We start from the raw sequence: 16495 nt of genomic DNA, 5'->3' as shown, positions 1-16495 counted from the left end.
CTCAGCCTCCCAAAGTGCTAGGATTACAGCCATGAGCCATCATGCCTGGCCTATGTGCTATATTTTAAAATTCATTGCAGAAATGTGCTATTTTAAAAACCCTATAGTAAAGGCTTTTGTAAAGGACAGGACCTTTTGTAATGTAAATATCAGCCCTCAATGAAGGCATTGGACTAGAAGAAATCTGAGGCCCCTTCCTGTACAATTCATGAGAAAAAGATTTACCAGAAACAACGTAGAAGTTACGTTAGAGTAAAGCAAGTTATATCTTGCACTGGAGGAGCTGAGGAAAGAGAACCTCCTTCTAGCTTTGGTTGCTTAAAGAACCATAGGATCTCATTCCCTGCTGACACTGCCTAGCATGAATAGATGAGCTGGGTTCAATCAGATTCCTTCCTCAAGAATTTGAACGAGGACTAGAGGGAAAACCAGTAGTTGGATGGAGATATTGATGGAAATGTTTGTGAGAGACGTCATGAGCCTTGATGAGCTGGAAACATACCAAAATTATGAGGGAGCAGAGACCATGGAAAATCTGGCCAGTTGAGAAATAAGAATAAGACTGAAACATAGTTAAGAGTAATAGAGAGGCCAAGAGAGATGTGGAAAAAGGAGTTGGTCCCTATACCTGTTTCATAATCAATTGCTTTCCAATTTCAATTCTAGGTTATCTATGCATTTATAATAACCATCTGTAACTCCCCACATACATACCTTCCCCCTTCTCTTATCCTCCTTATCTGAGGTAACTTGAGTGAGCCTCTGTTCCTTGCAACTTAAAGACCTTAACTTAAAGCAATGTGAGCAATGTGCCTTAGAGTTTGCCAGGTCTGTAAAGGGCAGGAAGAGTAGAGAAGACTTGGGCATTTCATGCAGAGGAAACAAATAATTAACAAAGACACAGAGGCACGGAAGCAGATGCCTCTCCAAGGATCAGCAGATTATTTTATCTACATATACACCAATTTGTTCCCAAACAAGACTTGAGGCTCACTACCTGACACATTGACATATTAAGTAAATGAGCAAATGGATGTGATGTAAGAATAAACATAGAAAAATAAGCTTAATATTAGGGGTAGGGTCATACATAATTAATAGGATTAGGCTGTTTTGACTAGGATGAAGGAGAAATGAATTGCTTCTTCTGCAGGCTAAGAAAGAAAAGTTAGTGTTCAGAGTAGTGCAGTACATACCTTCCATCACTCATTTATTCACTTATCAGCTAATTCATTCAGTCATTATTCATTCATCCAGCATTTATTAAACATCTACTATGTGTCAAGTCCTCGGATGACAGCAAAAGAAGAATCAAGATTGAGTTGGTTCTCACACCCAGGGTTCTCAATCTAGGAGGTGAGATAAACGGAGGACATAAATTCACCAGGCAAACCAGAATCTAGTGACTCAGTGAGTAGGACAAAGTGTTGTGAGACTCAAACCAGTGAAGCTAAAGTTACAACAGCTGTGTCCTTTGCTTGCTTCTTGCATACAACTCTGTCAGTGCTCAGTGACTGCAAAGATTGAACACTTCATACAAATTCCTAACTGGCAGAAAACAATTTCATGTGGCTTGCTCACAGCTGGAGCCCAAGAGTCAACATTACTCCTTAGCATTAACTCACAGGCTGCAAAGCCCAGCAATGAGCACAAGAGCCCTCTGCCATTATTATTTGAGTACCTGGCATGTACCAAGTACTAACAATGTGCTAGGCCCCCTAGTACACCGGGGAGGAAAACAAGTTCTGGCCTCAAATGCTCACAGCTGTTTTATAATCTGATAATTGTGCATGACAAACCTCAGACCATAACTCTGAAAATAGCATGACTATAATCATAACAAAATGGAACTGTCATTGGCAAAATTTGTTTTCTAGTTATCACTTCCAGAAGGAATTCCAAAACACTAGTAGGGGAAAAGAAGAAAAAACTCTCTCAGCTTTCTGCTGCTAAACCTCAAAATGATCATCAACTGCATCCATCCTTTCTCCTCTCCTGTTACAAAGTGTGCTTCCTCCTGTCCACAGCATCATCTCCTCAGAGACTTAGCACCAGTCATTATTTAACCTTTCTCCTTTATCTTCAACTTCTTTCTCCATTCAGGATCCTTCCCCTCAGCATTTAATATATTAAAGTCTTTCATCTTTGCCTACATAGTCCTTACTGCCTTCTGAGCTCAATTCAGTTTAGCTTTTCCCTCTGAAATTGTCCTTTCCAAGGTCCTCAATAACTTCTAAGTTATTAAATCTAATGCTTATATCTTAATGCTTCTCTTCATTGACACCTTAGCAACATGCAGCTTAGCTTACCATACAGTTTCACTAGAAATACACTCTTCCTTTGGCTTCTGGGATATTATTTTTCCTCGTTGTCTTCTTACTACTCTGATTACTCCTTCTTTTTCTCCATTTTGGACTCTTCTTCCTCTATCCAGACCTTAAATACTGGTGGTCCCCTGCAGAAGTCTTCCCTAATTCCCCCAGAATCAGAATGAAGATTCCCTACTACATGCTTCCATAGTCCCCTGTGCTACTTCCCCAACCAGAGTTGATCGTTCATTCAACATTCATCAAGAGCTTCTGACGTCATGGCCACTCTTTTAGGAGCTGGGAATACAGATATAAGCCAAAATGTCCACAGGCCCTGCTCTCAAGGAGCTCACAATCTAATGGGAGAGACATGTAATACTCAAATAATTACACAAATTAAGTGAATAATTACAAACTGTGATGCATGCTATGGAAGAAAGGAACACAGAGCAATGAGACTACATAACAGAGGACACTTACCCTATCTTCCATAACAGGGCAGGGGGCATTGGGGCAGGTTGTGGGGATTGATTTGGGAGCTGAAATCTTAAGAGAAGGTACATGCGTAGCTGGGCACGGTGGCTCAAGCCTGTAATCCCAGCACTTTGAGAAGCCGAGGCAGGCAGCTCACGAGGTCAAGAGATTGAGACCATCCAGGCCAACATGGTAAAACCCCGTCTCCCCTAAAAAATACAAAACATTAGCTGGGTGTGGTGGCGCGCTCCGTTAGTCCCAGCTACTCAAGAGGCTGAGGCAGGAGAATTGCTTCAACCCAGGAGGCAGAAGTTGCAGTGAGCCGAGATCGCACTACTGCACTCCAGTCTGGTGCCTGGTGACAGAGTGAGACTCTGTTTCCAAAAAAAAAAAAAAAAGAGTAGGTACATGTGTGTGAGGGAGGGTGTGAAGAGCATTCCAGAAAGAAGGAGGCAGCACATAGAACTAAGGCACAGCAATAATGGGAGAAGAGTGGTGGTACAAATTAAGGTATAGAGACCCAGGTAGGCCTCAGGCCCATTCAAGTCTTTGGAGGGATTATCTAAAAATCTGGTCCCTATCGAAGCAATTGGGAAGTCACTAAGTGTTCTAAGTGGGCGATGACATAATCAGATTGACAGTTTGAAAAGAAAAAAGATCACTTTTGATGCAGTGGAGAGAATGGATTGAAAAGGGACTGAGTGAATGTGAGGAAGACTCGTTACAAGGCTTTTACAGCGCTCTTGGTGAGATGATTGTGGGCTGGGCTAGGGTGGTGGCAGTGTATATAAAAAAAGTAGTTTAATTTGAGAGATATTTAAGAGGTAAGGGAGTAAAAGATTATATCTAGGGCTTGAGGAATATATGTATAAGAATGACACTGAGGTCACAGGAATGAAGCCGTCTTACTTTGGACATACAGAAACACATCATCCTGTCTTTACATCTATGGATACCAGGCCCCATCGCCAGGCTCAAAATCTCTGAATCATACTCTTGGCCTTATACCCAACCCTGCCCACTCACTCCTACCCTAGTCACTCCTAATCTAGATCAATATTTCTAAAAGTATTGCACAATAGGAGTCTCTTGAGAGACCACAAAATCATCCAAAATAGAAGTAGTTTATTTGGCTTTTACAGGAAAATGATGTAAAATTCCAGACTTTGATTTTTTTTTTTATGGTAACCAACTGAGTTATAAAGAGGTACTAAAATTTGTTAGTCATAAACTAAAATTAGCTTTTAACTGGAGTTCACAGAAGACTCTAATTCGGTTTTCTACTAAGAAGTCTGGCTGCCAGGCAATGTTTGGCAATGCTGCAAAGCTCCTCCTGTACATGTATACATGCAGCCAGTTGGCATTCTTACAATTTTCAGGAAGGATGTTTTGCTATTCGGGCATTACCAGTGATGTTTTGAGCTGGTCATGGTTTATGGTGCCTGACATTCATGCATTTTAATTACAAATTATGATTCATGAAGCTCCATAATGACCAATTTAATATGCCATGGGTTATTTGATTAACTCTATGGGGTAACGGAATGTACCTCTCTGACCTTATCTCCTGCCACTTTTCCTACTCCTTTCCTTGCTGACCCAGAACATGTGTAGCAGGTGCCCATCTCAGGGACTTTATACTTGCTATGCCATCTGTCTGGAATGTTTCCACCATCCCCACCCCTTCACCCCACCCCCCACCCCCAGATATTGCATAGCTAACTCTTTCATTTCCTTCAGGTCTTTGCTCATATGTCACCTCTGTGACACTTTCTGTACCATCCTATTTAAATGATAATCTTCTGATTCCCTGAACTTCTTAGTCTACTTCTTCTCTTTAGTTTTATTCTTGGCATCTATTACCATCTGATATACCACATATTTTACATATTTATTTATTGACCCTTTACCTCCAACTAAAAAATAAGCTCCACGAGAGCAGGGATTTTTGTTTCTTTTGTTTCTTGGTATATCATCAATACCCAGAACAGTACCTAACACAGAGTGGGTATGATAAATAATTACTGCATGAATATTTACACATCAATATTTTTTATCTCTTAGTCTCCAACACCCAGCTCTTAAGGCAAGGATATGTGTTGTTCAAATTTGAATCATTCATAGCCCTACTGCAGATACAATCATGCACCTGGAAAAACATGCTTACACAGTTAAATCTCATTATTATAATCCTCCACTAGTCTCCCCATCCCAGGTTCACCCCTTTCTATCCTTCAAACACATTCAGATAAAAATTTCCAAAGAGCAACTTGAGATATTCAGAATTCATATTGAACTCATTTTCTCTGAATTTAATATAGTCCAGGTATGGTGCTAGGTAGAGGAGAATCAACAATGAACAAGACAGACATGATCCTTACCATAACAGAGTTTATAGTCTAGTGGGGATAGCACCCTACCTTGCCTCCAGAAAGAGAACTTAATCGTTTGTAGAAGAATATGAAGGCCAAGCTTAGACCTGAAGTATGAATAGAATATGAAGGAAAGATTTGGGGCAGAGTGGGGTAGAGGAGGTACTAGCAAACAGAAAAGATTTCAAAAGCTTAGAGGAGAAAAAGAGTGTGAATATCACTTTCCAGGAGGTGAGGGCAGTTCAGTTTGCTGGGATTGTGGAATTTTCACAGAGAAATGGTGAGGTTTGAAGTAGGATGGGTAGCAAAGGCAAGACCATGCAGGGTGGCAAAGGCCATACCAAGTAAACTGGACTTTTGGGACTTTATCCTGAGAGTAACAGGGAACTGCTAAAAGGCGTGACGTGGAGCAACATGAACAAATGGAATTTAATCTCCCCCCATCCTCTAACAAACTAATCCTGATCTTCCCTCACCCATGGCATCCCAGTCCTACCTACCTCCTCCCTGAAGCCTTTCTGCTGCTCTAACCTGCAGGCCTCTCTCCCCTTCATCCCCAAGGATCTCATCCTCCCTTATCTTTGTACGCCTGTGTTCTGTCTCCCCCACCGAACTGATTCCCAGAAGACAGGGACAACTTCTCAAACATCTCTACGATATCCCACACCTGATTAGCACTGACTCAAATTGGTCTTCACTGAGGCAAGAAAATGGGTGAATACAACCTAGCAAAACCCAACATTTACTCACACCCCACATACCAATATTTACTCTGAACTAAAACAACACTTCCCTCCAGGGGGCAGTGCCAGTAGACCCAGGTTTTTCTGGCTTTATGTCTACTCTTACCTCTCTCTGCTGTCAATGTAACTAGTCTCTAATGTCTCCCTAACAGGCTAGAGAAACCCATCCCAAGCTTGTTCACACTGCAAGTTGCTAGAAAAAACAAATCAAATCTGCAATGAGAGAAAGCAGATCTGTGGTTACCAAGGCAGGCCAGGGGTGGGGAATAGGAGGTGGGATGAGACACAGGAAAATTCTGGGGATAAAGTATCCTATATCTTAAGTGTGGTGGTGGTTCACACCTGTGTAAATTTGTTAAAACTTGTCAACATGTACAACTAAAATGGTACGTTCTATTATATATAAACCAGACCTCAATACTGTTTATATTAAAAGCAAATTGCTGGGGCACAGTGGCTCATGCCTGTAATTCCAGCACTTTGGGAGGCCTAGGGGGGTTAGACTACCTGAGGTCAGGAGTTCAAGACCAGTCTGACCAATATGGTGAAACCCAATCTCTACTAAAAACACAAAAATTAGCCAGGCATGGTGGTGCATGCCTGTAATCCTAGCTACTTAGAAGGCTGAGGCAGGAGAATCACTTGAAGCCGGGAGGTGGAGGTTGCAGTGAGCCGAGATCACACCATTGCACTCCAGCCTGGATGACAAGAGTGAAACTCCATCTCAAAAATAAAAAACACAAAAACAAAAAATAAATAGAAGTAAACTGCCTGTAAATATAGGGTCAGGAGGCTCAAACACAGTATATGTACTTCAACATAAATCCCAATCCAACATAAAATTAGGGCATGGTCATACAGGAATAGCAGCTTCCCCAAGGCTGCAGAGACCTAAGGAAGTCAGGTCCATCTGCTACAAAAGACCAGGTGAAAGAAGCAGGGGAGCAAAGACTAATATGGAGGCTAGACCAAAATATGCAATGTCATAAATAGCATGGCCACAGATTGACTCTCTACACCTCAATATTCCTAGGCTTGAATGAGGTAAATCTGAAATAAATAAATAGAAGTCTTGCTTTCCAGAGCTAGAAATTACATTAGCCGAGTGGTAATTCATAAAGGGTTTGGAAAAAGTTGTTCCTGAAGGACTGAGTGGCTTCACCACAGAAGGCTCTTTGGGAAACTGGAACTAGCTTGCCTTCCGCGGTGATGCTGAGGAAGAAGGCAGAACTCTGTGCTTAGCGGGTTAACCGTGGTATGACTCGGGTTTCCTGTGAGAAGGGATGACATCTGTCCAGGTGGTAATCAGAGCATAATGTTCACATAGCTGAATGAATCACAGGAGTGGACCAGGGGCTCTCAGGGAAGAGAGACATATGAGGGCTCTAGAAATAGTTGGGGGTGAGTTTTGGGTTGTGCAGTGTGGGGGTGGGGACAGTAATGAGAAAGGGCCTCTCTCCTCTTCCTTTTTGCCTGCCCTCTCTCTCCTCATAACTCTCAGCACAGAAAATAAAATCAGATTCCTGCATTAACCTGTCCTGTGTCCTGTTTAGTTCTCTTGCACACCTTCTGTGGGCTCCCAAATGGCAAGGCCTGTGTTCCCACCTAGCCCAGAGCTAGGCACTCAGTAAAGGGTTGGATAAAGAATGCCTTTGAGGCTGGGCACAGTGGATCATGCCTGTTATCCCAGCACTTTGGGAGGTCAAGGGAGGAGGATCACTTGAGTTCAGGAGTTCGAGATGGGCCTGGGCAATATGGGGAAATCCTGTCTTTACCAAAAATACAAAATTTAGCTGGGCGTGGTGCCCTACGCCTGTGGTCCCAGCTACTCGGGAGGCTGAAGTGGGAGAATCGCCTGAACCTGGGAGGCAGAGGTTACAGAGAGCTGAGATGGCGCCACTGCACTCCAGCCTGGGCTACAGGGCAAGACTCAGTCTTAAAAAAAAGAAAAGAAAAGAAAAAAATTCCTTTGGGACAAGAATGTGAGGACAAGGAGGAAGGAACTCGTGGTAATGGGGATGGGGGAGTTAAGGCGGATAGACTGGTCAAAATGAGTCCATGGGGTAAAGTGAAGTGAAGGGATGGGAATGGTTAAGAAAAGAAAAGTAGGAGAGAGGTAAGAAACGGTGGGTTTTGTGACTACTTAGACAGTTGCACAGTATGAGAGAGAAGAGCAGGATTAGTGGGAAAGAGCAGGACGGTGTCAGAGGTCAGTGGGAACAGATGCCAGAGGTCACGGTGGGTGAGAAGGCTAGGGGTCAACAGACAAAAGACCAAGGATCAGTAGGAGAGGTATGATTAGTGGTCACTAGCAACGACGAAGGTCAGAGGTCATTAAGGGAGGCAAAGTGTGCTGCGTTACCTGCTTCCGAGGCTGTTTATGGGGAGTCTTAGTAGAAGCAGGAAACATCTCAATCTCTGGAGAGCCTACGAAACGCTCCCTCGCCTGAAGACAAAAAGTTTATCCGTCTCCTTGACCACATACAAGAAATCTGGACTCTCTTCCACTTCAACAACCAGTCGCAAGGGTTCTTTAGGACAGCCGTCGTTGTGGGTCTCCTCGCCCTTGCAGAATAGAATCCAACTCCCTGACGCGGTTACCCAGCAACCATCCGGCAGCCAAGGCGCAGGCGCCTCTGACCACCCCGGCCGGCCCGGAGAGGAGGCGGGGTTGGGCGCGCGGCGAGCCAGTCTCCACTAAGCCCCGCCCCTCAGGAGTCGCGCGCCTTAGGAACTCCCGCCTGTGGGCGGGGCCCGAGTCCCCAGACACCGCCTCCTCATGAATAATGCAAGATCCGGGCGGTGTCCCGGACCCGGAAGTGGAGTTGCCGAGTCACCGCAGTGGCTGAGCTGCTGACAGGAGGCGGCGGCGGAGTAGGAGGCGAGGCAAGACCTACGGCTCGGCCCGGCCACAGCCGCGGTAGTGCTAGGCAAGCCCACAGAGTCACGCCAGCCTCCGCCAGCCTGCGAACCTCTCGCCCCCTCCCACCCCTGCGTCCGCCTGGCCCCTGCCCTCCCGACTGGTCCAGGGCGGCCTAGTCTGCACCACCCGCCGGGCTCCTGGGGCCGCCGCCCCGCGCGGTCTCGTCGGCGTCCCCGGCCGCGCCCGGCCCCTGGTCTGCTCGCCCGCCGGCACCATGATGGAGGAGATCGACCGGTTCCAGGTGCCCACCGCGCACTCGGAGATGCAGCCGCTGGTGAGGGGGCGGGCGGCGGGCAGGCCAGGGCCGGGAGGGGGCTTCGCTTGAGGGGGAGGGAGGGAATCAGGCCGCGGGGATTGTGCGGAGGGGTGCCTTCGGATGGGGCAAAGAGATCCCTGAAAACGTATTGCCGGGGGAGGAGAACTTGCAGGACGAGAAAACCGTGGGAGAATATGCTGGGTGAGAGCAAAGGGACTTGTAAGGGCGGAGGGCACCGTCGGTGGAGGCAGAGCACCGTCGGATGGAACGGAGGGGGCACAATGGTGCATACTGCTGGCGGAGGCCCATAGCTGGGGCTGGCGAGGGAGCTGTCATGGGGCACCGCCGGCGGCAGGCCCAGGGGCCTGGGATGGGCGGTGGGGAGGCGTTTGGTTCTACAGGCCTGTGTTGCTGAGGGCGGGGGAGCCGTCAGGCTAAGAGAGATAGGGAATCAGCTTTTAGAAGAGGAGGGGCCTGCCCGCCTGTTCGTTGGATATATGGATAAGAACCCTGGGCCGGGGTGAGGGACCAGTGAGGGAAGGTGGTTGGTGCAGAACCTGGGAATTCCGTTCTTCTCCGTTGGGGAGCTCAGGCAGTAGTCCAGGCTGGGGGCATCTAAACGGGCATCTACGCGCGACGAGATGGGGAATTGGGGTGCAGATGTGAGCGCTCGGGAACCAACGGAAGAGGAAGCGGGGCCGCGCTGGAGCTGTCTGTGCCCACTGGTTGGGAAGAGCCCCCATTATCTTAGGCCTACGTGCCTGAAGTCCTTGCTGGGCGCGGATCCTGCCGCCTGTCCGCGGTCCCGGAGTCAGGGAGGAATGATGTCATCGCTGCCGGCACGGAGGGAATGGAAGGGGGAGGGCAACTCGGGTGCACGGAGGCTAGGCCTAAGGGAGACCATGCTTGCTGGTCTCCTGAGGGCTACCTGACCTCTCTTGTCTGCCTGGCAACCGGGTGGGAGACGTGGAGGCCTAGCCAGCCCGTATAGTGAGTAGGGTAGAGAGGGAATGTCTAGGGGCTGTGTTTGCTTTATCCGCTTGGAGCCTGAGCTGGAATTGGAAGGAGGCAAGGTGGGGTAGGAACCCAAAAGTGTGGATGACCTATTTCTCTGAGTTGTGCTGGCTGGAGCAGAGCTGAGCTCGCCAAGTTCTAAAGCTCTAGGCTCCCTAAGTCTTCTGCTTCTGTGTTAGGGAGAGTTGCCAGAAACAGGTCTACCTTGGGCCTACAACCCGCTGGCTGACAGATGTGCTTTGTAGCTTCCTGGTCGAGTAACCTACCTATTATGGCAGCCAAGATGGGCCTTGGCAGGAACCCATCACCACCTCTATGTCACACCTTTTGGAGGATGGTAGAGAGAATCATTAGTGGCCACTTAGCAGGAGACAAGCATATTTTTCCCCCCGGAGACAAGCGTATTTTTCTCCCCTTTTGTGACTACTTATACAGTTCTAAGAGCCAAAACAAAGAAGTTTTACAGAAGCATACAATATTAAACTGGAGAGAGGAGTTGCAGGACTTTTTCCTAGCCTAATGCCATCATTGGATTATTTGGGAGCCAGAAAATCCTGGAAAGAAATCCATGCCCTGAACTTAAAGAATGACTTTGGGCTGGCTGAAGAGAATTTCCCTTTCGGAGTTCTCTTTCTAGGTAACCTAGCTTGTCATACTAGATTACCCTTCCAGTTGTAAGCATCTAATCAAGAATCAAAAGAAAGGGTGGATGAAGGAAGGGTGGTTCAAGTGTATCAGGAGAAGGAAGCAATGAGTTTGTTCTTATTTCCCATCTGGGATTCCCAAGAAGGGAGGAAATAGATGTTCAAGGAAAGGAGAGAAGAAATAGAGCCACCAGGCTCTCTCAGTTGTCCTTGGTGCTTCTGTTACTGCCTAAAATTCTGAATAGTGGTTTGGCTGAGTAGAGGACTCTTGAGCTGCTTTCGGTCTGTGTGGCCCTGGAGTTGAAGTAACTGTGGCAAGGAGGCACTTAGAAAAGCTCTGACTGCCTTCAGATCCTTTTAAGTGCTAAAGTCAGCCTTGTCTGCAGGATAATACTTTTTTTTTTTTTTTTTTTTTTTTGAAACGGGGGTCTCTGTCACCCAGGCCAGAGTAAAGTGGCACAATCTTGGCTCACTGCAACCTCCACCTCCCAGATTCAAGCAATTCTCCTACCTCAGCCTCCCGAGTAGCTGGGATTACAGGCACCTGCCACCATGCGTGGCTAATTTTTGTATTTTTATTAGAGATGGGGTTTCACCATGTTGGCCAGGCTAGTCTTGAATGCCTGACTGCAAGTGGTCCGCCAACCTCAGCCTCCCAAAGTGCTGGTATTACAGAGGTTAGCACCACACCCAGCCTGAGTATACTTTATTAAGGTTGAGTGAGAGCCTTATGGAAATAGCAATATAATCATCCCTCATTTGAGGGTCATAGACATTGCCCTGCATCCTAACCCCTTCTAAAGACTATCACAGAGACCTGACATTATTGATTCAGCAATAGATTTATCAAATAATTATTGAGTATCTGCTCTGTCCCAAATATTAAACTAGGTATTAGGGATAGAGTGGTTAGTAATACAGACACAGATGTGGCCCTCTCCTGGAGCCCACAGTTTATCAAAGTTTGTTTCTTTTGCTTACTTTCTTAGTGTGATCCTCCCTGAGGGCAGAGTAGGGGCTGCCTCCTTAAGTCCCAAGGGAGCCAGGCAATGCTGGTGTCAGCATCATTGCCCCTTTCTGGACCAAGCTGTACGGATAGAGGGTTGGCACATGGGTACCATCATCAAATAACTCTCCCCAGCCCATAGTGATGGGAAGAATCCAGAGGCCATTCTCTACTTGAAAAGATAAACTCTAGGGGGAGCACATCTTTATTTTTAAATTTTTTTTTTTTTTTTTTTTTTTTGAGACAGAGTTTCACTCTTGTTACCCAGGCTGGAGTGCAATGGCGCGATCTCGGCTCACCGCAACCTCCGCCTCCTGGGTTCAGGCAATTCTCCTGCCTCAGCCTCCTGAGTAGCTGGGATTACAGGCACGTGCCACCATGCCCAGCTAATTTTTTTTGTATTTTTAGTAGAGACGGGGTTTCACCATGTTGACCAGGTTGGTCTCGATCTCTCGACCTTGTGATCCACCCGCCTCGGCCTCCCAAAGTGCTGGGATTACAGGCTTGAGCCACCGCGCCCGGCTATTTTTTAAATTATTTACTTAAAAGAGAAACTGAAGCTTGAAAAGAAGTCCTGGAGGAGTGGCAGAGCTGGTAGAGAAGGCAGCTAGCAGATCTGGGTGTTTCCAAGGTGCTAATTTAAGCATTAGATCTCAGCTAGTGGGTGGAAGAGGAGGAGATCCCTGCCCTGTTATTGCTGCTGCTGTTGTCACAGCTGCATGGAGCCTCCTGTCTCTAGTGGGAGTTTGCCTGAAAGGAGTGGCTTCCCTCCTTTCCCCATCACACCAATTATTTAATTGGCCTTGTTGCAACTCAGCAGCTGAACCAGGCCTGAATCTATCCCTGAGAAGTCCCCAGAGTCTCTTCCTGTCTCCTTGTAAAAGGAGTGAGAGCTCCTCTTAGAGACCTATCCATTGGACTCCATTCCTTCTATATCTATCTCTCAGACGATCCTGAGTGTTTCTGAGCATAGATTCTCCCAAAGAAACTGTGAGGGATAGGCACAGTTGTGTGTCAGCTCGGTGTTTGAGCTATACACCTCACTGATCTAGAGAAGCTCCTAGCAGCCCAAGGCTCTCTGTTGATCAGTTGGATTGAGTTTGGTATATTGTTTGTATGAGCAAAATGGATAGGTCTCTGGACCTATTGTCTGTCTGCTCAGCTTGTTGGTGCAGCCGCACAGTCTGTCTTCTCTTCAGCTGCAATTGGAGAGGAAGAGATTTGTTGTAAGAAGAACAAATGGAGCTTTTAAGCACTTAATTGTGTCAGGCAATACCCTGCCTCCTGTGTTCTAAGGTACCAAAGAGACTTAAAGAATGGGAAATGGCACCAGACAGGTCTCTGAACAGTTGAAAGACATATTACTCTAGCCTCACTGAAACTAGGTTATCTGTCAACTCATTTGTTTGGTTCACGGGCATCTACTCAGATCAAGTACTTTAAGGATACAGAGACAGTAAGATCTTTCCTGTGGGTAGCCAAGAGAAGGATGGGCTCAGGTGGCTACAGGAAGGTTTTTAGATGTATGTCAAAAAGAGTAGAGATCAATGGAGTGTCATGAGAAAGAGTGACAACCTCCTTTGGGAGAGGATGAGGAATGCTGAAGTTCTAACCCCTTGACTACATGAGCTTGGGAAGGAGTTTCAGACTCCTACTGCTTCCTGACACTCAGGGCTGGATGGGGATGGTCAGGATGGGACAATGGGTAGACCATAGCGGCTCCTGAAAGTGGCAGAGAGAACATTATAAAGATAGTAAGTAGCCACTGTGAAAAATTCTATGTTCTGGACACCTTAAGTTGCCTCCTGTAGTCAGATGACTTTTCAATTTAAGGGTGGATTCTCCTAGTGGGTCCGTGTGGCTCATGACCCTGCAGTATTTCTCAGGCTCCTGTGGAGAGGCACCCTTCTTTCCTGTCCTATATTACAAACTGAGGATCAGGTTTGTTCAAGCCTGAAGCTCCTTAGTACTCATCTCCTCATCAAACAAACACCAAGTAAGAATCTAGTCTCTGCTAGATGTTGTTCTGGGCTCAATAACAGAATTTTGCTCCAGGGAGATGCACAGTCTAGAACTCAGATTGAGGCACTACAGAAGAGTGAGTACTGCAAGAGAAGAACCAAGCAGAGGAGCACCAAAAGAAAGCAGGAAGGGCTCTCATCAAATGGTCAGGGAAGGCCTCAGATAGGAGACATTGCTGGACCGGCCCTAGGAAGAGTACTAGAAGCTTGGCAGACTGACAAAATGAGGCTAAGCCAAGAAAGGGCATAGAAGAAGAAACAAAAGAGTGCATTTGGAATGAATTAAGGGAATAACATGATCAAACTTGAGTTTAGGTTATTACTCCAGTGGTGGATGAGAGATTGGAGAAGATGAGATCAGAGGTTGCTAGATGATGAAGGCCTGCAGAAGCAGAGAAACACAAGGGGACAGATACACAGATACTAATACAGTGGATTAGGCAGGATATGCTATCTGTTGGGAGGTAGAGTGGAGAGGTAGAGAGTTAAGGATGACTCTCAGGTTTGTGTCGTGGATACCTGGATGAAGGAAGAGATCGTTACCACCTCAGGAAACTCAGGAGCTCATTACCTTTTGGTCTCAGAGATTTCTTATATCAGAGAAGGCTGCTGTTTTCCTTTGCTCTAATGCTGAAGCCACATTCTTGGGGTTATGAGGAACTTAGAAGTCCTAGAAAATCAAAGGTCAGACTGGCACTGGTCCCCCACTCCACCTCAAAAGGGCTGCTAAGAAATACGCTCACCTGCCAGTGAATACTTCCCTACAATCTGCTTTGATGAATGCAAGAGAATTGGTGGTGGCAACAAGGAGCCATAGTGTGTTTTGTTATTTTCTTTCCAGTGGCACTTGGATGAAGAAAAAATAAAATCCTTTGTTGTCTGAGTGCTTTATGTTGCAGTGTCTGGCCTTGCCTTTTACAAACATCATTCTAGTCAAATCTATGAGGGTTTTTTCTTTTTTTTTTTTTCTGACTGATTGAGCTGGGCTCTTTCACTGATTCCTTCTGGAATGGATATTTGTATTACTGCATCACCTGCAAGAGTCAAAATGGAAAAGGACACATCCTTTTCGGAGACCAGCCCAAGCTGCAGTTGGGTAGAAGCAGAGCCCAAGCTGCTTCTTCCAGGCAAGGTGTGCCAAAGGAGCTGACTTCTGGGGTGAGATCACTCAGGAATTACTTGGCTTCTCAGAGGTCCCAAATGTGGCCTCTGTAGGCAGGTGCTTCTGTGGTAGCTGGGGTTCAGGCTGAGTCATTCCAATCCCCATCTGCCTGCTGCCCTTGACTGCCTATAGCCCAGAGTGAGCAGAAATGGAAAACAGGCTTCTTCACTCAAACCTGATTAGTCTCAGGGACCCTCTCCCCTCCTTAAAAAGGTAGGTGGAGGCTTGTGTCTGGAAAGGGAACATGGGAAATTTAGCTTCTTGGGCTTAGCTGCTTTGTTACTTCCTACAGACCTGGGAGAACTGGTTTGGAGAGCTCCAGAGCCTGTGGGAAAGCAAGAGAATTGGGCTAAGGCAGATAACCAGAGGTGCTAGTTTCAGGAAGCTAGAGGTGTGGCTCAGCAGGGTCCCAAGTCATTGTTTCTTAAGGAGGCTCTGGTGGGAATCTGGCTTTCTGGGCGGGCGAAAGGAAGGAAGGAAGGAGGGGGAAAGCTCTGAATTTGGCTCTGCTCTGGAGTTCAGAAATTGGCACATGACCCACAGGCCTCACTATGGGGCAGCCAAATGAACTTCTGGCTGCAGCGAGGGAGTAGGGAGTAGGGAAGTCATCTAGGAAAGAGGCCTATAGGGTCTGCCCTGGGAGAGAGGGGGGACACAGGCTCGCAGGAGTTTCCTGCGAGGCTTTACATTCCCAGGAGGGAGTTCAAGCAAATCTGTACTTGTATTTGTTATCATTGTTATTCAGAGATAGCAAATTGAGGATCAGATGATTGTGGTTATTGAAGGTCAATTTTAAGTTTCTGTGATGGTGATGAGGGATGTGAGTGTGCGTGAAAATAAGAGGGGACAATCAAGTCCTAAGTCTAAACATATGACAAGAGGCCACACCCAGGTAGAAACAAGCTCAATGATTGTGGCTCCTTGACTGCTTTTGCTGATTTGGCCACCAGATTTTTGGCTGTTATACGCAGAGTACACCCCATCTATCTATCAAGAACAATACCTGAAGGAACATTTTAAGATTTATTGAATTAACTGCATGCAAACTGTGGAGTGAGAACCATATATATTTCTCTATGTAGTTGAACATAATTATGTACAAGCTATACATTATGTGACATGGTAAAAGTCCCATAAAACTGCATACCTCAACCATACCTCAGCTTTCTGTTGAAACTGCTCTCTGTAACCCCTAATGTGACAGGCAAGCAGTCCAAACCCATGCCATCTTGGCCCCTGTGCCTTGTAATAAGTAATTAAGGTCTGTAATTTCCACCCTACCCAGACAATGTATAAACTAATCTTGACTTTTGTGAACCACTTAAGTAACAATTGGAATGTCAAAAGTCCCCTAGCCCTCAGAATGTCTCTCACCCTCATCTCCACCCAGGAGGTGATTTACAGAATCCACTAGCCCTCAGAATGTCTGAAGCCTGTCACCCCCACCCCCACCCCCACCCCTCACCCTCACCCTCACCCCCAATGTGGTTTTACAGGTATAAAAGGTCTTGACACCCTCCTTTAGGGGCCACGGGTTGGAGAGACACAAGTCCTCTGTGGCTGCCAGCAAT

At 46.5% G+C, this 16495-nt stretch overlaps 2 protein-coding genes across 10 annotated transcripts in view; one reads left to right on the top strand and one right to left on the bottom strand.

The window, feature by feature from the left end:
* DNAI1 (dynein axonemal intermediate chain 1) overlaps nucleotides 1-8520 on the bottom strand; it is a 60916-nt gene extending 52396 nt beyond the window's left edge. For both annotated transcript variants that reach the window (XM_003943840.2, XM_074394995.1), the window contains exon 1: nucleotides 8261-8520. In XM_003943840.2, coding sequence (XP_003943889.1) covers nucleotides 8261-8308 — 48 coding nt within the window. In that variant the 5' untranslated portion in view covers nucleotides 8309-8520. The remainder of the gene's footprint in view (nucleotides 1-8260) is intronic.
* A 198-nt stretch (nucleotides 8521-8718) lies between these two features.
* Nucleotides 8719-16495, top strand: part of FAM219A (family with sequence similarity 219 member A) — a 60978-nt gene continuing 53201 nt past the window's right edge. For 4 of the 8 annotated variants that reach the window (XM_074394991.1, XM_074394990.1, XM_074394989.1 and 1 more), the window contains exon 1: nucleotides 8719-9062. In XM_074394991.1, coding sequence (XP_074251092.1) covers nucleotides 9036-9062 — 27 coding nt within the window. In that variant the 5' untranslated portion in view covers nucleotides 8719-9035. Of the gene's footprint in view, nucleotides 9096-16495 lie in introns of all 8 variants that reach the window. The other 4 variants (XM_039474796.2, XM_039474795.2, XM_039474794.2 and 1 more) reach the window with 1 other exon arrangement.

Source organism: Saimiri boliviensis, chromosome 2 (assembly GCF_048565385.1).
Source record: "Saimiri boliviensis isolate mSaiBol1 chromosome 2, mSaiBol1.pri, whole genome shotgun sequence".
NCBI classification, from domain to species: Eukaryota; Metazoa; Chordata; class Mammalia; order Primates; family Cebidae; genus Saimiri; species Saimiri boliviensis.
Note: the sequence above shows the minus strand (reverse complement) of the source record. Positions and strands in the feature narration are given on the sequence as shown.